Source organism: Candoia aspera, chromosome 5 (assembly GCF_035149785.1).
Source record: "Candoia aspera isolate rCanAsp1 chromosome 5, rCanAsp1.hap2, whole genome shotgun sequence".
Classification (NCBI taxonomy): Eukaryota; Metazoa; Chordata; class Lepidosauria; order Squamata; family Boidae; genus Candoia; species Candoia aspera.
The window spans coordinates 57,714,966-57,741,164 of NC_086157.1; the positions used below are offsets into that span (position 1 = coordinate 57,714,966).

Sequence of the window (26,199 nt, forward strand, 5' to 3'; positions counted from 1 at the left end):
GTGGGGCTCCTACACAGTGGCACCTCTACTCTCATGGGTTTAAGACTTGCAGCTCTGTTTCAGACTCCATAGAGGTGTGTGGGGAAAGGGTCTGGTTCTGACTGTGTGCCTGGGTTTGAGGGGGTTCACAAGTTTCTGCTTCTGGATACCTCACCTCTGTCTCTTCCCTTTCTTTGAGTATGTGATAGATGTCATATAAGCAAAGGCTGTCAAGTTCATAGCTGATTGGCTTCAGAGTGTTTAATCAGAGACATTCTGTTGATATGCAGAACATCTTTGTTGGGAAGGAAGGAAGGAAGGAAGGAAGGAAGGAAGGAAGGAAGGAAGGAAGGAAGGAAGGAAGGAAGGAAGGAAGGAAGGAAGGAAGGAAGGAATAGATAGTCTTAGAACCACTCACTGGATACTGCCAGTAGCAGTTCTAAACACTAAGGGGAATTTCTGTAGGCATAAATTGTTCTGACATTATAATAGACTAGATTACAAAGGCACACACACCTACCTGTATGATTTGAAAACTGGACAGAGTTCACAGTATCTATTTCAAAGCCCAACACCTACAACAAAAGAAAAAAATGTTCGTGGAATTTTATTTCATTTTTCAAGGGTAGTAAGATATTGTTATGACTTAGCATTCATTATGTACTGACAGTAAGTGTGAATAAGCAAAACCCAACAGTAAAATACTTTGAATAAGAAAAATATGCAGGGACAGATCAACAGATTAATTTAAAAAGACATCAGGCTTCACAATGTAAGAAAAATAGTACAAATATTCACAAAAAATATGTCTAACCCTAAAACAAACAACACTGAAGCTAAAATTTAAGAACAGAAAGAATGGAAAATGCAATAATCAGGAATCAGACAGCCTAGAAAAAGAATAACTTGGAGGATAAGGAATATATAATTATATAAAAGCATAAAATTTTACAAAAGAAACAGCACTTCTTTGTAGCATTTGGATTCTACATTCTACAATTACAATAGCAAATACATATGTGTGTGCATGTACACAGTGCATAGGGTAGAAGGAAACACTAGGGCTATTCAGAGATCCGGTTTGAAGGGCAAAATGTAATTAAAGCACATGTGGGCACAAATTTAACACCTGTCAGGAAGACTTTAAGCCAGCTGCTTCTTTTCCTAGACTTGTGTGGTTGCTCTCCAGAACGGATCCATGATCCCAGGAGAAGACATGCTTGGTTTACGGTGTTCCATGCTACCTATAAAACCCTGGGTGCTCTTTGAATCCTGATCTCTACAGAGCCCTAGTAAATATCAGTTCTGCTTTATAAACATGACTTTAGACATTAGTTAAATGTACTTTATGTTTAAGATTTGGAACATTTTAATGTACTGCTAAATAAAGTAAGATACTGCATTCAGCATCATGAATCTTAAGGAGATAACAGTAATGGTGCAGAAATAACCGTATGATCCATTTTCAGGCAATTTACTGGCAAATGAATGACTCTTTTGCAAGTCACAGTTCTCCAGGGGGCATTATTGTTTCCTTAGCATGACAGGCCAGGGTAACCCTCTCCCCACTTTATGTCATTGATTGCTACTATGCCAGAAATGAAGCCTTTGCACACACTTGCAGAATCACAGCAGACTCTGAAATCTGTTTCAGTTTGGGGAAGTCCACAGATCAGAGGACCAATCCACACAATAACTGCCTCTTTTGGAGGGTGAGGATTTTTTTTTTATGGCTACACCTTTATTAGCCTTGTCATAACCTCGTTGGACTAATCCTCTTCTGAGGAGGAAGAGGAAGAACAGGAGCTGGCCAGAGGATTTGGAGGGTCTGATACAGTGGTGCCACGCCCAGCATGGAAATCTTTTTAGAACAATCCTGTAGTGCCTCTCACTTTTCATTCTGACTGCAAGAGGATTGGGTTTGCATAGAGAGCACTGTGTCAAGAGTCAAAGGACACAGAAGGAGGAATGGCAGACTGTTGGAAAGTGCCTGGAAACAGTAGCCTATCTGGCAATAAAAGTCTATTCAGAAGTAGGTTATTACTTGTGAGTAGCTGGGTTTTACAAGAAGTGCTGATCAGTGTCAGCACTACTTATGAGGAAGCCAGGAATTTCAGTACAAAAACTTGTGCTTGAGGGTAGTCAAAACTGGAACTATGTATGATCACTTGACTTTGTGTCCTGATTCTAAGCCTTAATTGATTCCTGGAATGATTATTTCAGTTTGATGGCACCTTCCTACTCAACTCTCTGAACGTTGGTTACCAATATTGAATTGTTTGCTTCGACCCTTTACTGGAGCTTGACCTGTTTGAAACTAAGGAAAGGATAGGTATAAACTGTATCACACCTCATATACCATGCTCTTAATAGCTCTCAGAAAGGTAGCTATATGAATATAGTTTACAAGATAGCAAAAATAGCCGAGAGAACATAACTAGCTCCTTCAAGATACGGAATATATGCTTACAAAACCTGGACAGTAGTATTTTTCCATCTTTAGATTCTATCCTGTCCCTTAATATTTATATAAAGCCACTAAAGCTGATACTTAGCCCTGTTGTTCTTTATTACCTAAGAAGCAGTTAATATATCTGATTACTGCTCAGGTTTGACAAGCAAGCTGATTATTAAATCCTGGCAAGATGGTAGTGATGTTGATCAGTAGAAAGCAGGGTCAAGATAAGAATTCAATATATTTTGAGAAAAAGGGGCTCTCCTCCTAAAACATCAGATTTGTAATGTCTACTCTTATGTTCTCCCTATACATGGCAAGGAATATGTGTTACTATAATTGGTGTGCCAGTTATCACCATTTCTCAGTTTGATCCAAAGACTCCACACAGAACTGCTGCTAAACAGCATAAAAACTTAACCAGCAAATTATAGTGACTAGATACATGCATGACTATTACTTCTATACTGAAATAATTCTGCTAGTTGCTGTTTTCCAAATTCAACTGGCTTTAACTTTAAAACTGTAAATAGCTGAAGGAACAATCTGTTTCATTTTGAGCCTGTCAAGTTATTATGATTTACATGAGGTCTTCTTTAAATTAACCTCATTTGCTGACGCTTGCTTGTTAGTCTTACAGGGAAAGGCATTCTCACCAAATTGTAAAACATACTCCCTCTGGAGCTGTAATTAATCTGTATTCTCTTGGCTCTTAGAAAACATTTTAAGACTTCTTTTTTTTAATTTCTACTTTCAAAACTGATTTACTGGCATTTAATACTGTCTTTACAGAATGTCACGATTTTTATGATAGAACTATTTTTGAATTTTTATACAGAGCATATAAAAATTGGGTTTTATATACCAGTGTAGTTGTAGTTCTCAGAAAGTTGATAAAAATGTTTAATTAAATAGCCCTCTTGTATCAGAGAGAGCAGCTATATATAGAATCACAAAGTTGGAAGGGATTATCATCTTCATGACTGGCAAATAGGATATCAAGAGGAGACCACTGCAATATATTACAGTCTGAAGACTATTCAGAAGCTCACACTAGGATTACTAACACAATACTATAAAATTAAAACAATAAAATATATCTATAGAAATTCTTAAGACTAAAACTATAAACTAAAGGAGGATCTCTGAAGGCCAGGGGAAGATGTCAAGCTGGTAATTATTTGTCCTCATTTACTAAAGCAACCAGTATCAATTATCATTGATAATAATCTCTGCCCAGAGTTCTTGAGAAGTTGGACTGTATACAAGTTTAACTTATGATTATAATGATGATGAACATTTATTGATAAATACAATAAAGAATACATTCAAATTACCACTGAGTATTGTATAACCCAATGTGATGGAAACTCTCTAGCCAGGCATGTACGTTTCACCTATCATACATTAGGCACTCACAACTTGGAAGTTGGTGTGCTCCAAGCAGTGTAGCAATTCTCTGTAAATTGTGTCTAGGGGTCATCTTACCTTAGCTGATAACAGAAACAATAGATGCTGCTGAAAAGGAGCAAATGGGTAGGAGGATGGCGCAAATAGCTGCAGACATCTCCAGAATTAATACCTTTGAAGATAAGATTAGCTGTGCTCAGCTAACTTGGGAAGCGCAAGGTTTGTCTCTGCTGCTTCCTGGATAAATTTAATCCTTTTTCTAACACCTCAATAAGGCTTCTCATTCCTTCCCTGTTAACCTCTTCTGTTTCTCTCTTCTACTGCTAGTTTTGTTTTATTACTTCTCTTTGCCCCATGTCTATCATCATCATCATCATCATCATCCATATAGATGGGTGTCAATTAATTGTATAAATGGTGCACCTTAATTTATAGGCAACAAATTTTATCCAATTAATGTTAATTTTTTTTCTGTCCTGACCTTGTCCTATAACATGGCTTCTGGCAGGTAGATACACAAATGTCACATTCACAGTTATAGGGACAGAAAAAGAAAACTCCAGGATTGATTTCTGCTGGAATTCGCAGTCCTAGGTTGACAATAAAGGGAATTTGAGCATTTCATGGGATTGCTTTTGGTATTTATATATGCATTTTTTAAATCCACTCTCCCTCTGGGATCATCTTCTTTTCAAGTAAATATATTAATTTCATACCAGTTGTGTATCTTCAGTCACCAGATCCAAGTACTGGGGAAGTAATCACAGAGCCCAGAGGGGCTATAGTGTGTCTAAAAAGATAATATATTCCCATAATGGCAAATTCCGCGTTCATTTTAAGGAAGAGAAAACTGTCTTCACATAACTTATTGCTTTAATTAAATAATCATTAGAAACAAGAAGTAGGCGTAATTGTAATTTTTAAGAACTCTGACAGTATTTATTGGTTGTACAACAATAGGTTTAAACTGCTTCATATTAGTGTTGAATGCAAGCTAAAAGAATTTAGCTAAAAAGAAAGCCTAAGGTTCCAATTTTATACAAGCCATAGTTTACACTTCTATCCATTCACAGTTCTGTAAAAAGTAGAAAATACTTCAAGATGCACTTGGGCCAGAGTGAATTACAGTTCTTATTAAGTTATCTCTGTATCAACACACAGCAATACCTGGGCAGCTTTTTGGGGCTTAGAAGATCTACAGGGATGGTCCTGGTTAATACTTGGATGGAATACCATCAAGGAATCCCAGGTCCATAGGACAGATTGAGATGTGATATAAAATATATATTTGTATTCTCTATATAATATCTTTATTTGCATTCTGTATTCTTTTCTCTATATCGTTCAATTTTATTCTCTTTGAACCCTGCTATGCTTCTATTACTAGCTGACCAGAAAATGGGAGTAAAGGGTAGAACACGATAAAGAGCTGAAGAATTCAGACTAAACCTTCAACTGGCTCCACTTACAGCAGATGAACAAAAACAAACTATAAGAAATACCTATTAATAGTCTTTTTTTCCCCTTGAGAAAGGAACTGACTCTTCTAAACAAGAAGGAAAGGGACAAAGAACGAAGTGTGAAAAACTTCATGTGAGAATTAGCAGATACCATGACCTTCTATATAGCATAAACCAGTCTTCTCAACCTCAGCAACTTTAAGATGTGTGGACTTCAATGCTGGCTGGGGAATTCTGGGAGTTGAAGTCCACACATCTTAAAGTTGCTGAGGTTGAGAAACACTGCACTGCACTAAAGGGATTTGGTTTCTTATTCCCAGAAATTATTCTTGCTTTTGCTCTCTTGTTCTATCTTACTTCCTATCCAATTCTACTTTATTCTATAATCTATCCATTTACACTTCATGGTTTGGGACTTTAATATTCTTATTATATACACAATCTTAATCTAGTTTCCTTTTTACCCCATCTATGCTGTTTCTTTCCGAGCCCTTCACCCACCCACCCCCATCCTTCCCACCCTCTCCCGCAGTCAGTTGCATGGCCTCAATAGCCTCCATTTTAGGTAGGGGCTGGTGTGATTATCTGCTTTTGAAGGTTGTAGCTGCTGTCAGGTATTTTGCTTCTTTGGGAATTAGTGGCTTGTGGCTTCAATCCAGATTCCCTCCTGTTGAATTCTTCACCTTGCTGGTAAATGCCCTCTGGAGCTTCAGGTTTTTAGCATCTTCTGCTTTTCACTGTCCCGTATTGTTTTGTGGAGTTGGCAACAGGGTCGCTGGTGTTATTGGGGCTGTTGCTGTTACTGCATGTGCTAGATTTTTAAAGGTCATTATTACTGATTTTGGACAGGAAGATCTCAAGCACCTTCCTTTCCATTTTTCCTAATGATGAACTGAAGGAAGAAGTCCTTGGAAGAAGGGTTAAGACCTCCTCAGCTAGACACATTAGGTGTGCCAGGAGGCTGTAATATGTGTTAGTGGGAAACTTTGGAAGATGTCTGCCACTTGAAATTTTAAATTATCATCCTTCCAAAATACAACCACCACCATCCAAAATACAGAAACTTGGGACTAATATTTTGCTTTCAGCAGATATTCTAAACCCAAATCTCCTTTTAAATTAAGTTCAATGCAAAACTTTGGTTTGAACATTTGAGAAGAAACCCATTCAGAAATGCACACAAACTATTCTGCTTTTCCATCAGATATTATGGTGAATTTGCATCATGAATTTGCTTTTTAGTGCAACAGGTGTACTTTCTTTTAATTTGATTTACATGGTTGCCCATTCAATATAAGAACCCGGGTGGCTTACAACAAATTAAAGCAATAAAAATGTCAACAAAAATACCTAAAACCAATTGCACCAGGGGTAGCATACACACTTATGATGAAGGTGAAACAAGAAAGTGCAAAAGCTGGCTTGCAGCTAAACCTCAAAAAACCCAAGATTATGGCAACCAGCTTGATTGATAACTGGCAAATAGAGGGAGAAAACGTAGAGGCAGTGAAAGACTTTTTATTTCTAGGTGCAGAGATTACTGCAGATGCTGACTGCAGTCAGGAAATCAGAAGTTTAATCCTTGGGAGAAGAGCAATGACAAATCTCAATAAAATAGTTAAGAGCAGAGACATCACACTGACAACAAAGGTCCGCATAGTTAAAGCAATGGTATTCCCCGTAGTAATATATGGCTGCGAGAGCTGGACCATAAGGAAGTCTGAGAGAAGGAAGATAGATGCTTTGGAACTGTGGTGTTGGAGGAAAATTCTGAGAGTGCCTTGGACTGCAAGAAGACCAAACCAGTCCATACTCCAGGAAATAAAGCCAGACTGCTCACTTGAGGGAATGATATTAAAGGCAAAACTGAAATACTTTGGCCACATAATGAGAAGACAGGACACCCTGGAGAAGATGATGATGCTAGGGAAAGTGGAAAGCAAAAGGAAGGGGGGGCGACCAAGGGCAAGATGGATAGATGATATTCTACAGGTGACGGACTCGTCCCTGGGGGAGCTGGGGGTGTTGACAACTGACAGGAAGCTCTGGCATGGGCTGGTCCATGAAGTCACGAAGAGTCAGAAGCAACTGAACGAATAAACAACAAGAAGCATACACACCCACATCAACAACCCCCAAACAGGTTACTTAACTTCCTAGCTCAATCCCTGTGGGAAAACCCAAGTTTTAATGCCTTACAGAAGACCATCAAAGTTGGGCCTTCCAAATCTTGGAGGATGGGGTGGTATGCTGTTCCACAGGCAGGCATGGCAACACAAAAGGCATGCCTTCTGGGTCCCATCATTTGCCATTATTTGAGAGGACTCGGAGCATGCCAACCCTTGTTGGATCTTGTGGATGAGCCAAAACAATTGGAGACAAGCCCCCACACCCTCCAGCCATTGAGAAAGAACCTTAATGGAACTGCCTGGTCAGTATCATTAGCACATTCTTGATATCTGACTCCCTGCCATTAGACGACCACACCCAGTGGCTTCATGTAGATTGGGGTCGGCAACCTATGGCCCACAGGCCAGATGTGGCCTATCACTTGAAATCATCCAGCCTGTAATCCTAGAAAGAAATATATCCACATGGCCCATGTGAAATGGCAGCAGTGGTGGCATAGGTTCTGGCCTCTATGCAGAAGAAGGTTGCCAACCCCTGATGTAGATGCTGGGGAGAGGGTGGACCCCTAGATAATCCTACATCACAGGGGCTTAGGGCAGGTCCTCTCCCCTCTCATCAACAGTGACTGGAACCAGCCCTGGAGGAAGAAGCATTGCAACACCGTGTCCCCCACTTCTAAACCTTAGTGGCACTGAAAGTTGTTAAGACTCAGGAAGGCCAGGATAGATGCACCTGTATCCTGGTCCTGCCAGAGATCATCCACAAGCATGATTAGTACTAAATTCTGGTCTGAAAGGGACTCAGATAATCAGCTTCCTCCAGGGGCTTCTGAAGCTGAAGCCCAACCACCTTCTCAATAACCTTTCATAAAAAGGGAATGTGAGACAAGATGAAAGTACCACTGGATCCAGAGATGGCTTCTTGAAAAGGTGGAAGACCAATGCTTCCTTAAGAGTAGCAGGACCACCCCTTTCCTCAAGGATGAATTTACTATTTCCTGGATCTAACCATACAGTGTCTCCTGGGAACCCTTGATCAGTCAAGAGGGATACTGATCTAATATACAGCTGGCCATGCTCACCACTCTGAGGACCCTGCTTACTTCTTCAGGATAAGCAGGCTCAAACTCATCCCAGAAAACCAAGCCAGACCATGCCTCAGTCAATTCTGTAGGACTTGCACTGCCACAGAGTCCAACTCAGAGCAAATCTGAGTCATTTTATCCAACAGATGTCTCAATCCTGTTGTCAGATCTGCTGAAGTTCCTCTGGCCTCTCCCTACCCTAAGATGAGAAACTGGGTCATCTTAAACAGGGCCACCAGCTGGCAATTTGCAGATGCATTAAGAGGAGAAAAACAACTATGTTTTGTAGTTCTTATTGACATGAGATAAATCTTAACACTCTTACCCATGTTTAGTCATATTTATTCTTCGTTCTCTTCCAACAGTGCTCCTGATGTCTCTTCTGCCATTTCATCTCCTGGAGTTCTTCAAACAAACAAGGGAAACTCCAGGATCCATGCACAGAGAAAGACTGCATAGGTGCAGTCCAAGGCTGTAGTCAACCTCTCATTCAAAGTAGCAACTAAGATCTTAGCTGAACTGTGCATCAGAGCCTCAGAAATAACCTCAAGTTTCCTCTGAAATGCCAGAAGGTTTTGACAAAAATTAAAATATTTAAATACTGTTTTCATTTTAAAAAATGAATGTGTTTTATAATACAATTAAAAATAAGTAAACATGGAAAAAAAATAAAAATTCCCTTCTCACCCCTATGAGTGGTATGTGTCTTCCTCAATCTCAAGTCCTCTACCAGAGGCCTGGGAGTTTGAGGGCTCTGTATAGTATCTTAGCTGTTCCTAACACTGCACTCTTCTGGACAGAGAGCTCTGATGTTTTTCCTGGGATCTGTTAGAGCCACAGTCACAGTGCTGAGTGCTCCTACCACCACTGGGACCACTTTGGCCTTTACTTTCCACATCATTTCCAGTTCCTCCTTCAGGCCGTCAAGCTTCTCATACTCCTTCTTCCTGATGTTGCTGTCACTTGGCACCACTGCATCTATCACCACTGTAGTTTTCTGGTCCTTGTCTACTACCATGATGTCTGGTTGACTGGCCAGTACCTGCCTGTCCATCTGGATTTGGAAGTCCCACAGGATCTTACCCTGTCATTCTTCACTAACTTCTATGGAATCTCCCATCTGGACTTGGGAAGGTCTAGCCCATACACTGTGCAGATGTTCCTGTACACAGTGCCACCTACTTAGTTGTGCCATTCAGTGTATACTGTTCCTGCCTGTATCTTACACCCTGCCACTATATGTTGGACTGTCTCTGAGGCCTTTCTGCACAGTCTGCACCTTGGGCCCTGTCTAGTGTGGTAGACTCCTGCTTCTATGGATCTGGTACTCAGTGCCTGTTCTTGTGTTGCTATGATCAGTGCCACTGGTTGGATTTCCCAAGGTCAGCTATCTGTTGATGGTACATCCTTGTCTTGCCATGGCATTTCCTCTGCTTGATCTTCCTTCCATGTCTGCTGCTGCCTCAGGCATTCTCTCAGCAGCTCATCTTTGGGTGCCATCTTACTGATGTACTCCTGGATGCTATAGGTTTCATCCGGGACAGTGGTTTTGACACTCACCAGACCCCACCTGCCCTCTTTTCAGCTGGTGTACAGTCTCTGGGTGTTGGACTTTGGCTGGAAACCTCCATACATTGTGAGGAGCTTTCAGGTCTTCACATCAGCAGCTTCCATGTCCTCCTTTGGCCAGCTCACTATACCGGCAGGATATTATTTGATGACTGGTAGGGCGTACATGTTGACAGCATTGATCTTGTTCTTCCCATTGAGCTGGTTCTTCAGGACCTGTTTTATCCTTTGGTGGTACTTGGATGTTGCTTCCTTGCTTCCTCATCGTGGTTTCCATGTGACTGTGGGATACCAAGGTACTTGTAGCTGGTCTGTATGTCTGCTAGGTGGCCTGCTGGTAGTTCCACCCCATCAGTCTTGACTACCTTCCCTTTCTTTACTACCATCCAGCCACACTTCCCTAATCTGAATGACATTTTTCATTTTAAAAAACCCTCAGTGGTTTATAATATAATTAAAAATAAGTACACATGAAATATATATATATATATATATATATATATATATATAGTGTGTATGTATATGTGTGTGTGTATATATATATATATATACACATACACATACAACAGTTAGTTAAAAACTATATCATCAACACATGTTGTGGAGGGAAAGCATGGAAAATTATGATTCAGAATGCTAAGAGAGATTTTAAGACTTCTCATTTTAGAAACTCTTATCCTCATGGAAAGAACAAGCCAAATGCTTACATACTTGTTAAATCAAATTCATCTCAGATAAAACTGCATTAAAAATCAGAATAATACCTATATCAGGATGTAATGGCCAGCACGAGTCACACAGTCCCAGGCTGATGGTTTAAACTAACATCTCTTGCTCTCCCTTATTTAATACAGCACATCAAACTGATGTAATGGGATTATGAGGTTTAGCAGTATTTGAAAGAACACAGAAAGACACCAAAACACATTAAGATTTTGGAGATATATTGCCTGGGTAATAATGCAGTATGGTGGATAGTCAATTATCTAACAGATAAGGAACAAAGCAATAATAATGTATTATACTAGGAGGAAATATTGAGCTAGCTAATAGTAGAAACAATAGTGATTCATGTATTCTATTATGACCTTGAAGAGGGCATAAAGCAGCAAGACAAATTTAAATCTCATCAGAGAGTTTAATTTTATATATGATTTGTTTACAGGGCAAAAATGTAAAGGCATTCTTAGTTCAACACTACAGTATTTTGTATGGCAGATCACAGCAAAGTTGTACTGTACTGTCAGGGGCAAAGGCTATGGAGTAATGCTTGCACGTACTGAATCCTAGGGGTATGCTCCAACTCTCACATTTTGGATTGAGAACACAGTTCTCAACAAAACAGATGTTTCTCCTAGGGAAACCAGGAATGTGTTACTATTGGCATCTGAGAAAACAAATGTGTCACATTTAAATCACAAGTTTGGGCATTTTTTTTTTGGAAGTTATGTAATTACTGTCTTGAATGCAACGTGTTATTTGTTTACATATGATTATGGAACAACAAATTGTTAGCAAGGCCAGATGATACTAACTCCAGCATTCTAAGAAAATAAAATAGCAATTCTAAGTCCGTAATATGGACAGCTATTATTTTGCTTTATCATTGCAGTTCTTGTCTTTTTCTGTCCTGTCCTGTCATCACCTGCAAAAGAGATTCAGAGGTGAGAGAGCCATTAAATTACTTAAAGACTGGTGTGCATTATGGGTAAATCTGAGATTTAGTTGGGACTTCCACTTCATAAAAACGGATGGGAAGTATCCAGAAATTCCATGGCTTTGGGTTAAATTAGGAAGTCAAAAAGCACACTGGAAGAAGGCAGTGTCAAACCGCATGTCTAACATTGCCAAGAAAAGTACATGAATGAAATTAGCCAGAGTCAAGCTTGACTTGAGAGCATGTGGTTTCCACAGCAAAGTCATGAAATTACAGATGTAGGAGCAGACTTTTAGAAATCCAGAGCCAAATTGTCTCTAATAGATGTTTATTCAGTTAATTCTGAACCTCTAGAGAAAATGCCTAGTAAACTGACATGACTGTCAAATTGTTCTTCTTCTTAAGAGTTTTCTTTTAATCCCTACAACTAAGTTATAAAGCTAAACTTCTTTTCGTCAGTTTTACAACCTAATTATTTTTCTTATCAAGTGCAAATTTCTTGTTTGATTTTTCTGCTCAGTATCTCACGCAGGATACAAAAGGATAGACTTCTATCACATCCTCAAGAACAGGCTCACTATCCTCCTCTTTCTATGTATCTGTGGCAGAACTCATTTTAATTCCTCACACCAACCCCTACCATCTCTAGTATGAACCTTACTTTCATGGTCCTTTCTCAGTGGAGATTCCTGTTCCTGAACTTGAAAAGAATCTTTGAACCAATGCACAAATACAAGTAGGGCATCCTAGATGATTAACCATAAGTAACTTACTTCGTCTCAAAAATGGAACCAGTAGAGATTGCTATGGTATTGCTAAATACCATCTTTCTTTTCAGTCAATAACGTTTTCTACCTTGTTTGTCTCTTTTGAAAATCAGGGTTCATCCAAAAGGTCTTGCTATTAGTACCATTACTGTTGCCTTTAATTAAAATAAGACCTTTCTAAGAAGAGAGGCATTTTTTGAACTGAAAAGTTCCTTCTAAGATTTTTTTTTAATTCCCCAGACGACTCACTTACAAAGGCCTGTGGTACAAACTCATATAAGCAACCATCATCATTGCCTCTTGCTCCTTCACCCAAAGAACCAGTTGCTGAGCTAATAGGTAAGCCATTGAGAAGCAGTTATGAGGGCAGCAGCTGCAGTTACCAGCGGGACAAGATTTTATAAGTTTTGCTGTGTCGGTCTAACATGGCTATTCTCTCAAAATTGGTATAACCAAAATACCTAATCCATCTGGAAAACTATGGATTTTTTTAATGATTTGTAGCAATCAAAGAAATTATAAGAAGTCCAATTTTTAATGTGAAGCTAATGCATAGCTTTTCTTTCTCATCTTGCCTTCTAACCAATGGCTTCCTTCTACCAAGTGAAAAGCAGAAAGTAATGCACAATCCAGAATAGCAATTTACTAAAATATTTCCATCCCCAAATAAGAAATGGAGTCTTCCTGCTCAAGATAAAGAAAAATGCAAGAAAGCAATCTTGCTCGAATCCTGTGTAATGCAGTTCATTTTGCTGACAACAGCTTTGGACTTTCTTCTAAAGTACGTAACAGACTCGTCACTGACAGACGTCAGTTTACTTTCATTCTTCTGGTCACTTGGCTGGAAAGCTCACATTTTCACTACTTTTTAAAATCTTCTTTACTATGGTCCATTTGGATGTTTAAAACAGCTTTCATGTTCTCCTATAAATAGGAGTAAAACGTCAGCATGAGTCAGAATGCTGAACTGTTTTTCAGTTCTGATTCAAAGCAATTTATTTTATAGAGATTTCAGTGCTCAAATGCATGACTTACCTCCCTCATCAGAAACAGCTGCCACTACAGAGCACAGATTAACCTCACAGCTTCTACACTGCATGGGAGCACATCCTGGCATGCTTTGATGTCTGTCCCAGCACTTGAAATGTATGATAATTTTCTTCTGGTGATATTTTTTTAAAAAAACTTTTCCTTTCTCCAAATCAGATATTCCCAGATTAGAGTTATACTTCTGTGGCTTCTATTCAGTAGCAGAATGGCTCTCAAAATCTACTTGCACCTTACTTCATAACTGGTAAATGAAGGAATTTTGCAGAATATCCAGGAATCTCTTATTTTACCTTGGTTCCATTCATAGTTCTCTTCTGTTCCAAGAGGAAAGGCTGGTAAAATGCCTAACTTCCATGATTAAAAGCAGCAGTGTCCTTGGGACTAGGGATAAAAAATCCCAAAATGGCTGACTTGGCAATGCAATTGAAGACCTACCCCTTTTGTACACATGTCAACATCATAAACATGTACAAAGGGCAGTACTTCAATTGTACTGCCACAAACCCTACCCCCCACTCCCCCAGATGCTGCTAGTTGGAAGTGAAGCACTGCAGAACTAGTTGTTAAACATGGTAGATTAGGAAATTAAAGGAAAAAGACAATTTTCTAATATGGTTTTTATTCAGTTTGCACTGGGAAATATTTGGTGAAAATCTGACCCAGGTAAGCTCCCTCAAGCTTCTGTTATATTAGGGTAACAAATCTCACCTGCTTTATTGTACATAATTCATGAATATAATCTAGGCAATGCTTGTCAGTTATACGGTATTATGTAGGTACTGATTAATTTGTCAATATTTTCTAGTAACTAATGGTAACTAATAATAAGTAATAGTATTAATAATATTATTAATATTACTAATAGTTAAATAAGTAAATAATAAGACTTTTCAGCATTTTACACATAAATTAAAAAGAAGCCAAAATGGAGAGGCATGTTGGTACACAGAATACCATCCTAACTCACATAATCCAAGAACATAAAAACTGTTGCCTTACTAACAGGCTTGTGCAAATACATCTCTCATTAGAGCAGATAAAAACTCTATATACCAGGATCATTTTTATAAGTACTTGAAGGAGAGGCATACCATAACTAGAAATTATGTCAACTTTTCAAGCTTGGGACAGGTTATCTTAAAGGTATCCTCCTGTATGAGCTACCCTGACCTTTATAGATAAGGCAATTTGGACTCACAAGAGGGTCTTGAGTGTTACTGCACCCAGACTTTAGAACATTTATGAGATGTTTTCTTATTTTTCAAGATATTTTAGCTGCTGTATTTTATAATATGCAGTTTCTGGTGCATATTTGTATTCCATTTTCATCTTGCCTGTCGGTGCATATCACAGTTACTTCTTTAAATGATCCATTCTTAGAAATGATCCATTCTACTTGCTAAAGTTCATTATAAGTGTGTTAAATAAACTCTAGTAAAGGTAAAGGTTTCCCTTGATGTAAAGTCCAGTCGTGTCCGACTCTAGGGGGCGGTGCTCATCTCCGTTTCTAAGCCTTAGAGCCGGCGTTGTCCGTAGACACTTTTCCGGGTCATGTGGCCAGCATGACGACACGGAACGCCGTTACCTTCCCGCCGAAGCGGTACCTATTGATCTACTCACATTTGCATGTTTTCGAACTGCTAGGTGAGCAGGAGCTGGTGTATGTTAAAAGTAATTAGCACAAAACAAAAGCATAAACACAGCCATAAAAAATCAAGCAAAACAGTCTGGAATTAATTCAAATTCTGATGTCTACTGGGAGTTTTCAGTACTAGGTGAAAGGTACACAGCAAAGGAACTAGGCTGATCCCTCTGGGAAGAGCATTCCACGACTAACTGCTACCACTGCAAAAATGTTCTACTGGGGCTCAGGAAATGATCAGCAGGAGTTTTATTGTTGAATTGAATGATGGTTAGCTGAATAAGGGTTTCTTTTTTCTGCATTCTGCTCCCTCCCCTGTTCAGTGACATCACAATTTATGACAACTGTTCACATTTATCCTTTAGAAGAATTGCTCAAGTAATCCAATAATGCTGTGTAATGGTAAATCAATGCAAGAAATCCATGGCTTTGAAATTGATTTTTACTCCTTTTATGTGCCATTTTTAACTCCTTGCCCCAACATGTTTTAACAGGCTAGCTGAAGATCCTCCTTCCCAATATAAAGACTGAGTACAGAAGGAATTTAGACATGGAGGATACAGGTAGCATTCTATCCTATAATCTTAACATAATAACATAAGCAGTGCTCTGATAAATTGGACTGCTGGCCCATCTAGTTCAGCAGTCTGTTCTCCCAGTGGGAGAACAGTGGCCAACCAACTGCAAAAGGAAGCCCACTAGTCTCCCAGCAGATGGCCTTCAGAGGCAGTCATACTGCCAACAAAGTTAACAGTCAGTGATCCCCATGACTTCCATGAAGTGGTCAAACCCTTTTTTGAAGCCAACCAAGCTGGCAGCCAGTACCACATATCTTCACCAGCATTTTATAGTCCATAGTTCTCAGAGGACTATGCAACTTGATCTTTTCAGCATGTGATCCAGGCTTAGTACCACTGCGCTGTGGCAAAAACACAGCAGCCGGTTTTACACAGCTCATTCTCAATGAAACCAAAAATAACCTTCCAAGAGTTATAAAAGCCAGTACAGGCAATCCTTGTTTAGCAACCACAATTGTATCGGCAACTCAGTTGTTAAGTGAGGCAGTTGCTGGGTGAAACCACAACTGTGCTTATGATCTTATTTCAGCTTTCCTTTTCTTTACAGACCTGCGAAGGTTGTAAATGCAAGGATTGGTCATAAAGTTACTTTTCATCACTGTCATAACTGCAAACTGTCGCTAAACAAGGCAGTCACTAAACGAGGACTATCTGTACTATTATATAGACAGTAGAATTGTGTGTTCATGTCTGCAGTATAAAACATATTTATTTCTTATATTTCTACAAGTTCCCAAACTACTTTGAAAAAGTAGAAGGCAGCATAATAGCACAACTTATTATGTACTGCCCTCTAACACTCCAGTGACTGGCACTGAAAACCAAAGAGGAATATGGGATATTTTCTGTCCAGCAGACATATGCTTCAAAACTTGGCTAATCCAAGCTGCCCATGCTTAGATAACAGCAAAGGGGCAGGCGGGGGGGGGGGGGGGCAGGAGAATGCCAGCAAACCAGATAAACTATTTAGCACAATCCCAATACAGTTTTGATTCCTGCATTTTTACCAGAAATACAATTTTGATGCCATACTATTTCTTATTTTGTTATAATATTTGTACTTTGACCTGTTGGCCATAGAAAGCCACTCAAACTTACTAAAATGGCAGAACAGGAACTGTTTTCTAGGCCTCCCTTTAACAACTAGTACCTAGGAACAAAGAAAGTTATGAGTCAGACTGTTTATTTAACCTAATATTGACTCTATTCAACAGCAGCTTTTTAGACTCTCTGTTCAAAGTCTTCAGGACACTTAATCTTAGATAATTTTTAAACAAAAATCTATATGTAAAATATGGATCTATTATTTACATTTCTCCTACCAGAATATTTTTCTCCCATTCCTGAATCATGTCAACCTTAAAAAGTGAAAACAAGAATGTCCATTTTATTTATCATTTGACAGCTGCAAAAGAATTTGGAACATACATTCCAGCAAAATAAATTATGTTAGTCCTAGATTATAATATAAAGTAATCTCTTCCCAGAATTACAATATCTAATAAGTGTTTAATCTTCACTATAGAAACTTTTTTGGGTAACAGTTCATTAAATTACTAATGCAGATTAAATCTGAAAAGAATGACTTACAGTTGCAAAAATGAGGAAATGTTATATGATTGTTCAGAGACCAGCTGGTGTTTTCTGTGACCATGCCAAAAGCATAATTCCATGGATATAATAAGAAGGTAAATATATAAATATGGCAAAAAGCAAGAAAAGAATACTTATTTGGAATATTACTATTTTCTGATTGCAATTTTTAGCACTACTATTTCTTCTGTCGCTATGCTTCTATTGCCCTGATAGTAATTAAGTCCATGATTACTGCATATTGTAAGTACTGTTATATGCAAAATACATGCAAAGTCCTTTGCTGTATATGTTTTAAAAACCTTTAAAATTTGTTTCATATACTGAAAAAGAGATGCTAAAATAAAAGCTAATCTCTTTTTTATAGTATAAAATATTTGCTACAAAGTCAGGTTATAACTAAAAACATCTAACCATGAATTCACTAAGTATGCATGATGTTCCTGCTGATCTGTGCTTGCAACTGGGCAAACAGTTTTGGGAAGAAATACTTGGGGATCAGGTTAGCTTTTTAACTTTTGCAGCTGTCAAATGATAAATAAACAATTTGACTAGATGTAACATACAATGGCTATTCTTGTCCAATTCTTTGGTACCCTGTGACACATAAAAACACTTTTCCACCTATTTCAAGAAATATAATTCAGTTCTGAAAAATGATATGAAGTCATATTGTACAACAGTTTCCTACTTCCCTCCAAAAGGGTACAAAATATGTATTTCAAACCCAATTTCATGTACAGAAATCACTGCCTAAGTTGCAACAATGGTCAGTATAGTTTCACATACATATGTGTTGCATTGAAAAAAACACACACAGTATTTTTATTGGGGAATAGTTTTTGTTAGCACTTCTACATTTTCCAGAGGGGTAATCACATTCAGTCTGTTCATCAAAAACTAAGGATGTCATGACACCTTATATTTACTTGGTACAAGCTTTCCTGGAGTTTAGCCAGCACAAATTAAATAAAATATTAACCTGAGTCAGAAAGATATATTTAGAAACCCCTGTTTGGCAATGGAGAGAACTGGAGATAGTGAGAACAGAAAAGAATGAAATGTACTTTCTGAAAAATTACCTCATTAACAGTCACAGTTCATGGAACTATTAGGGAGCTAATTAAAAAAAATCATATACTTCTGTTAAAGATTTTTTTATTTAAGTTTCAGGAGATAAGAGCTGAACTTCTTTATGAATTGTAGTCTATTTCACAATGAAAGCTGTACATGTTATTTTTTGTCATTGTTCATGAATGGCCACCTTAAGAAAAGTGGCAGAGTGTCATGAAAAGTAGACCTTTTTTAAAACTAATTCTTGATTATTTCCATTTGTGAAGTCACATTTGTTTCCTGTTTATTTTTTTCTGTAGAAACAGACCAGTTAGTTTGATTTGCAATGCAGAAAAGGACATAATTTGTTATGCCATAATAAATGGATTAGAACAGAGTCCAGCAAACAGACTTTTCAGGTGCTTTGGATTACAACTCCCATATGCTCCAGCTAGGATAGCCAATGTTCAAGAAATATTAAAACAATCTAAAACATCAGGAAGTGAACATATTGTCTACCTCTGTTTCATTATTAAATGCATTTTAAGATGATGCCATCAAAATTAACAGCCTAACCTTGGGAATAGAATAAGCAAACTAAATTTAGTAATACCGAATGAAGAAAGTAAGATGACAGAAATTATAAAATATATTAATTTTAAAAAAGAGGAAGTCTTCAAAGGATCATTCATTACATTCTTTAGAACTGGATGACCAAGCCTTTAAGGTGCCCTAATTAATACATTTCCCATTCTCCCTTTCTTTCTCCCTCCCCCCCAAAATATAAAAGAATCATAAAGGTCAACTAAGCCCCCATGGGCAATTTCTAACGACCCCCAGAATGAAGAGAGGCCCACTTCTTTTCTCTTGTTCTACCAGACTCCTTGAACCTCACTCTGTTTACCTAGGGATAAAGGCATTGTTGGAATAAGAAACTTGCCTGAAGGGCAACCGCTGCAAAAACAAACGCCCTTACTATATACAATAAAAACAAAGCACGGAAGGCTTTTGGATAGTTCCTTGGTGAGACCCGCGACCTGATGCAAGGATTTGGGCCAGCAAGGGCTTCTTGAAGTCGCCCTATCAAAGCCTCGCCTAGAGAGAAAAGCGGATCTGCACGAAGAAACTCAGCAGCTCCCTCTGGACAGCGAGAAGCGAGTTCTTTAGGGCAGCAGCGGGCAGATCACTTGACAGTGTCACAGCAGGGCACGTGCATTGGTAGAAGGCGCCCTCCGCGCTCCTCAAGGCTGTGCCCAGCAAAGCGCCGCAGGCGGGAGAGTCCAGGGCAAAAACCCGCCCGCCGCCCGCTCGGCGGGGGCTTCGGGTGCGCGTGAGTAGCCGGCTCAACCGGCTCTACCACCTACCTGTAGGGGGAAAGTCGCCGCCTTGTTGCCCACGTAGCCCCGCACGACATGGCTCTGGATGGAGAGCACCCTGCACTCCTCCTCTTCCATGCCTGAGCACTCGGGAGAGCGAGGAGCGGAGCGCGCACCAGCAGGTCAAGCTGGGCAGAGGGACAGAGCCGAGGTCCGGGCCAGCTACTGTTTGGTGGCGGAAGTGGCTTAAGGGCACATCTATCTAGCAGCGGAGCGGCAGAGAGAAGAGGAGGCCGGCAGAAAATGACAGGCGAAGTCAGGCGATCGGCGCAGACACCTAAAATCTCTTCTTACATCACAGATGAGACTGAGCAGGCAGCAGCTCCCCCGAAAACAATTTAAAGGCACCCCCGCACGCCGCCCTGCAGCGGGAGGGAGCGGCTCGCACAAGAAGTGGGTTGCCTCGGAGGCCAGGCGAGGAGGAGGAGGAGGAGGAGGAGGTGGGCGGGGACGGCGATTCCCCCCTCCCGGTCGCTTTGCCGCCGCCGCCAGCGTGACCAGTCAGCCAGCGACGTGCGGCATTTACGGCAGAGGCGCCCCCGCGGGTGATCACTAGCCGCTTGGGAGAAGCACAAATCTCGCGCCGAAACGCCCCCGTGCGGAGGTTCCTGTCCGCCCTCACCTTCCCCTGTCACGGCAGCGCTGGAGCTCCCCAGGGCTGCTCATGAACGACGCGGCGGGTTGTGAGAGCGGTCACATTTTAAAGGCGTCTTGTGGCATGTTTTAAAGCTTTCGTGCAGGGCTTTGCCCAAGATTATATCCCTCTTCCCCCCATCTGCCAAGCCTTTCAGGTGACACAGGGTGCAGGTCTGTCTCTCTGCTGCCAGCGAGGGGTCCTCTGATTTCTTGCAGCCCTGATTCGATAGCCCTGGTTCCCAGAGGCACGCGCCTGAAAAATATCACCAGGGTAGTTCGTTCAGGATTGTGGCCAACAATTAAAGGTCCCGGTTCTGATTGGAGCACGTGCATACGCTACCTTTCTCTCCCACGCACCTATAGGGTTTTGAGAGCGGTAGGGCCTGTTCGTTTGAAAGCACAAATGAATTTAGCAAGCTTTTCCTATGGAAGCCACAAATGGATTGAAGACGAAGAAGCAACGGATGATCCTTACACAAGTAATTTATGGGATTAATTGTCACAAGGTGTGGTGAGCGCCACTAGATTAGAAGAATGTAAAATTAATCGTGAGGTTATAGTCTGGTAGATACCAACTGAATTAATTTCAGGGCCCATGAGATCTCTGAGAATCCCAAAATCACCTGGCACGTTCGCAGAAGCACAACAAATATTTAGGGAAAACAAAACGGGGGTGAATGGGTGGACTGAGCATGCTCGGTGAACGACGGGAGTACCGAGGGGACTTCGGGGAGAAATGGTGAGTGAATGGCAATTCCTGAAAGAAGACCAGGTGACTGGTTGGAATGTGTAATTAACCTGATTCATTCACAAAAAAGCCATATTTTCATCCTCCACTCATAGCCCTTCTGTATTTTCTCCCCACTTTTTCCACCATTTTCCCCCAAGAAACCACATTAAGGAGGAAAACATGGAATAGCTGCACCGATAATTTTATTAATACTAGGACCTGACCTACCATGGATTGACTTAATATTTAATCATATTAGAGTAGACCCATTAAAATAACTGGAACTTTGATTTAACCAATTAACTTATATTTCATTGTTTTCTGAGGTCTACTGTAAATACTTTAGTATAAAATCTGCATCCAACACACATCATTTAATATAAGCTTGATTTGTGACTATTCTTCTCATACTTTGTAAAAGTATGCACAAATTTTAATTAATTTTATCATAAAAATTAATTTTATGGAAAAAGTGGGGAGAAAATACAGAAGGGCTATGAGTAGAGGATGAAAATATGGGCTTTTTGTGAATGAATCAGGTGAATTTCAACATTTCAACCAGTCACCTGGTCTTCTTTCAGGAATTGCCACTCACCATTTCTCCCCAAAGTCCTGTCCGAACTCCGGTCATTCACTGAGCATGCTCAGTCCACCCATTCACTCCCGTTTTGTTTTCCCTAAATATTTGTTTTTAATTTTAAGACTTCATGCCATGAAAAAAATAGAAACCAAAGAAGTAGTAGTGTGTGAAACCAACATTTTGTTTCCTGTATTTTATAATTTAATACAATCTCTGCAACAACTTTTTAATAACCTAATTTTTGTGGTTTTCTTTTTCCCTGTACAATTCACTTATTATGCTTAAACTCAGTATCTTTGGCTTTGTTTCAGGCACTGAAAAAATGCACAAAATGTGCCTCAAGAGCAGATTATGTTGTTTGGCTTTGTTCACTTTGTTCTGCTGGAGAGCAACAGGATAAGGTTATTAACCTCAATTATTACTTTGGTTACAGTTCATTTTGTTGCTCTTGGATTATTATATTAAGCAAACTTAAAAGTCAAAGAAAGAGGGAAAAGGAGAACTCTAGTCACCTTTAAAGCAAGTATTGGCCACAACCTTTAAAGCAAAAAAGCAGGCTATAAATGAAATACAAACAAACGAAGTGTACTAGGGAATATATTTTACTGAATCCAGTAAATCATCTCCATAACCATGTTTAAGATTTCATGAAAATATGAGTATCTTCAGGCAATATCATCTGCAGATTTCAAATCTGTAAAACCATGTCTATAAGTGGGGGAGAGGAAAAGTGGGCCAAAAGGAAAAAAGTAGTATTGAGGTATTTGATTCAAGCCCCACGCCTTTTGTCTTTGATGTTGCACCTATGTATGAAAGGGCCGAGGCTTGTGTCATGTTAAAGCTTTCATAATTCTGACAAAAGCAGACAGCAGAGGCCCATGTTTTCTATATTTTTGTTTAAATGTGTACAATATATGTAAAATTTAATTTAAAAGTCAAGTTAAATCTGTTATTTTGAGGAACACAGTAATCAGAGTTCTAATTAATGGAGCATATTCTGTGGATTTTATCAAATGTTCTTGCCTTTTTTTTACATTTGTTGGGGAAATATTCCAAGTCAAACAACCAAAACACTTGAAAGTTAATAAAGTGCATTTTTATTCCATAAAAAAGGGACAATGATTATTGGGGACTTCTCCGGAAAGGAAAAAGGCATTTGAGTAGAAATAAGAAGAGAATATATATTTTTCCGGTATACATTTAATTTATTTTCATGTAATTAATAAAAATTACAAAGTTACATCATAAATTTGTACATGTTAGTTCTCTGAGAAGATTCCTTACACTTTCACACTGCATAAACGTTTTTATCTTGAGAGTAGATTGGAACTGGTTTTGACCAGTATGATGGTCGTGCTACCTCCTCAAATCAGTTAGAGTTACTTTAGGATATTTCTTCAAGGCTGTCTACCCTGCTATTGCCTGTATTATCTGTTTGCTTTTTTTCCTTTGTTAACTAAGCTCCCTCCACACACTCTACTGGATAACAGACAAAGTTTCTTGAGAGCAGAATATTACATGTCTTAAGACTGTGGACCTGGGAAAAATTCAGTAGGATTTACCCTAGCTGGTTGTTTTAAACTGAAGTACTGTGTTCCCTTTACAATAATATATTTTTAACAAATAATTTTGGATATTGATACCTGTTTTATTTTTTCTGATTGGACACAATAGGATATGCAGTTGAATAACTCTGTTCTTCCTTTTCTAAAGTACTAATCTAAGTCTTATTTCTGGCAAGAAAGTATTTCAAATTCAGCATTTTCCCTTTCAAATGTAAGCCATGGGTCAAGCAATCTGTGTCATGGTGGCCAACTGGATGGAGTTGGGAAACTCATGAGCCTGGGTTGGACAGCAATAGCCCTCTTCCACTTTCAATTTCCAGAAACCACTATTTAAGATATGCTGCCTGTAATTCAGAAGGCAAGCAGCCACCAAAACGAGTTGCCATTGATAGCCTGACCCTCCATGAACCTGCCTCGTCCCTTTTTAAAACCATCCATATTGATGTCATTACCACAGTGACATCATTGTGATGGCAAATTCCAAAGTTTAACTATGCACTGGTAGAAAAAGTATGCATTTCTGTCTATCCTGAATCTCCCTACATTTAGTTTCAGTGATGACCTCGAGTTCTAACATTGTGAAAGAGTATTTGGCATGGGGAGTAGGGGAGAGAATGGGACAAGGAGGGCAAATGAAGACACCTGTGTCGTGGTATCAACTGCATGATGATGTCACGGCACTAGTCATTTTGGTGTCATCATAGCAGCTCAGAGTCGCTTATACAATGAGATGGGCAGTGTATAAATTTGATAAAATAAATTAAATAAATGTTTTGCTGCAGATGCTGCTGTGAGAGAAGAAAAAAATTCTGTCTCTTCTCTCATGTGTCTTTTTAGCCTCCTGGTTCCAAGCTAAAGAGCCCCAATTGCTGTAATCTTTCTCTGTAAGGGACATATTCCAATTTTGGGGTGTGATTTTCTGTACTTTTACTAGTTCCATAATACCCTTCTTAAGGTAAGGAAACAGTAATAGCAATTTGGGCCAATTTTTTTTTTAAACTAACATAACAGGATTGTTGTGAGAACAAGCTAGACTAAAATATAGAACCACAGAATTGGGACTTGTTGGCTCATATTTAGTATGGAACTACTAAATCTAGTGTCCCCCATCCAAGCAATACCTGCACATTTGCATTCTGTTTCCTAATGAAGATTTTTGCATTTGTCTCTATCATAATTTTATCCTGTTATTTTCAGACCATTTCTCTAACTCACCAATAGTGGTTTAAGTAAAAATTTTTTGAATTTTATTTCTGATGGAGATTTGAATTCAGCAGGAGCTCTTTTGCTGCATTTTGCTTATGTTAAGGAACATATCCTCTAGCAAGGGCTGCTGCTCAATCCAATGTTTTTGCTTATCTGAAAATTTGATAAGCGTTACTCTACTTGGTATTTTTTTTTAATTTGTTGAAGAATACAGAATATAGGATTTAATGTCTTGACATTCTATTTGATATTTTTGTTTAATTTGATCAGGAACCATTGATGAGCACTCTTGCAGCATGATTTCCAAGCCAGATGTATATACACTTAATTGACATATCAGCCCCAACTTAATTACCTTCCTAAATAATGTCATGGGTACATTATCAAGTACTTGGAAAAATCATGATATATTACATATGCAGCATTCCCATGATTTGCTGAAGAATTAATCAAAAAATGAAATAAGATTAGTCTGGCGAGACTAGTTTTAGGTACTATTTTCAAGGTATGTTATGATCTGTTCTAAAATCTTCCCAATTTTCCTTTTTCTACTTTTGAAAAAAAAGGGCAACATTGTTTATTTATTTATTGAATTTATTAAAGATATTTCCATTTAAATAATAAATACTTTCAGCAGCTTACATGGAATATAAAAAGACCAATTAAGAAATCTGTGGTAGCCTATAAACCATATAAACATTATAACTAACAATAAAAACAACACAACTCAAAACATAAAAATAAGAAAAGTTAAAGATGGTATTATTAAAATCAGGGAAGGCTCTCTGAAACGACTCCATCTTCAGCAGCTTCTGAAATGTCAGCAAAGAGGGAGCTAGTCTAATTTCTTCTGGAGGTCATTCCACAGTGGTGCTGCCATAGGAAAGCAGCATCTTCTCCCTTTAACTCGCCCAAACCTCCCTAAAATTTGGGATTTGTAACAGGCTCTAATTGACTGGGCCATGGTTGGTTGGAGTAGACAGTCCTGCAGATAAAAACATGTGTATGTATATGTATATTTTTTGTTAGAGAAGGGTGAGCCAAAATATGATTGGAATATCTCTGCCATTTCTTTGTTAACTAGTTAGCATTTTATCATCTTCACTGAACTGGGGGGTGTATGGATTCTTTTCTTTTCACTTTTTTTGTATATAATTTTTATTAAGAATTTTGATTATAAACATAAAATCTAATACAAACTAAATTGAAAGAAAGAAAAGAGAACAGAAAGGAGTAAAAAGTGCAAGGAAAAAGAAAAAAGACGAAAGAATATAATAAAGAGAAAAGAAACATATAAAGAAGTGACTTCCAATCTTCATCACAACAATTATATACAAATTTAGTGACTTTTCACCCCCTTTAAGGTTACAAACATTTATCTCTTCATCCATATCCCATCTCTTATCTATAAACAAATCCACAAAACTTCATTTTTTTCAGTCCTGGTGTCAGCAGAAAGTCCATAAGTAGTTGCCAGAAGTAACAACATATGTTGATCACATAAACCAACTTTATATTTCTTCCTTTTACTTCTAACAGTAATCCTTAGTTCATTCAAATATTGTTGTTGGATGTGATTTTTCTTCATTTCTTCTTTGTTCCAGCACATAGAGTTCTTCAAGGCTTTAACAAGCCTCTCTTGTAAATCCAATGGGAAAAAATTATCCAGGTCACTCTCT

At 38.8% G+C, this 26,199-nt stretch overlaps 1 protein-coding gene across 5 annotated transcripts in view; it reads right to left on the reverse strand.

Annotated features, from left to right (window-relative positions):
• Positions 1 to 19,939, reverse strand: part of PDXK (pyridoxal kinase) — a 59,556-nt gene extending 39,617 nt beyond the window's left edge. For all 5 annotated transcript variants that reach the window (XR_010068072.1, XR_010068073.1, XM_063305280.1 and 2 more), the window contains exons 1-2: positions 19,792 to 19,939; positions 500 to 554 (exon numbers count right to left, since the gene is read on the reverse strand). Coding sequence is in view for 3 of the 5 variants with exons in the window: in XM_063305280.1 (XP_063161350.1) it covers positions 500 to 554; positions 19,792 to 19,881 (145 nt within the window). In the remaining 2 variants the exon portion in view is untranslated. The remainder of the gene's footprint in view (positions 1 to 499; positions 555 to 19,791) is intronic.
• Between the last annotated feature and the right edge of the window lie 6,260 nt (positions 19,940 to 26,199).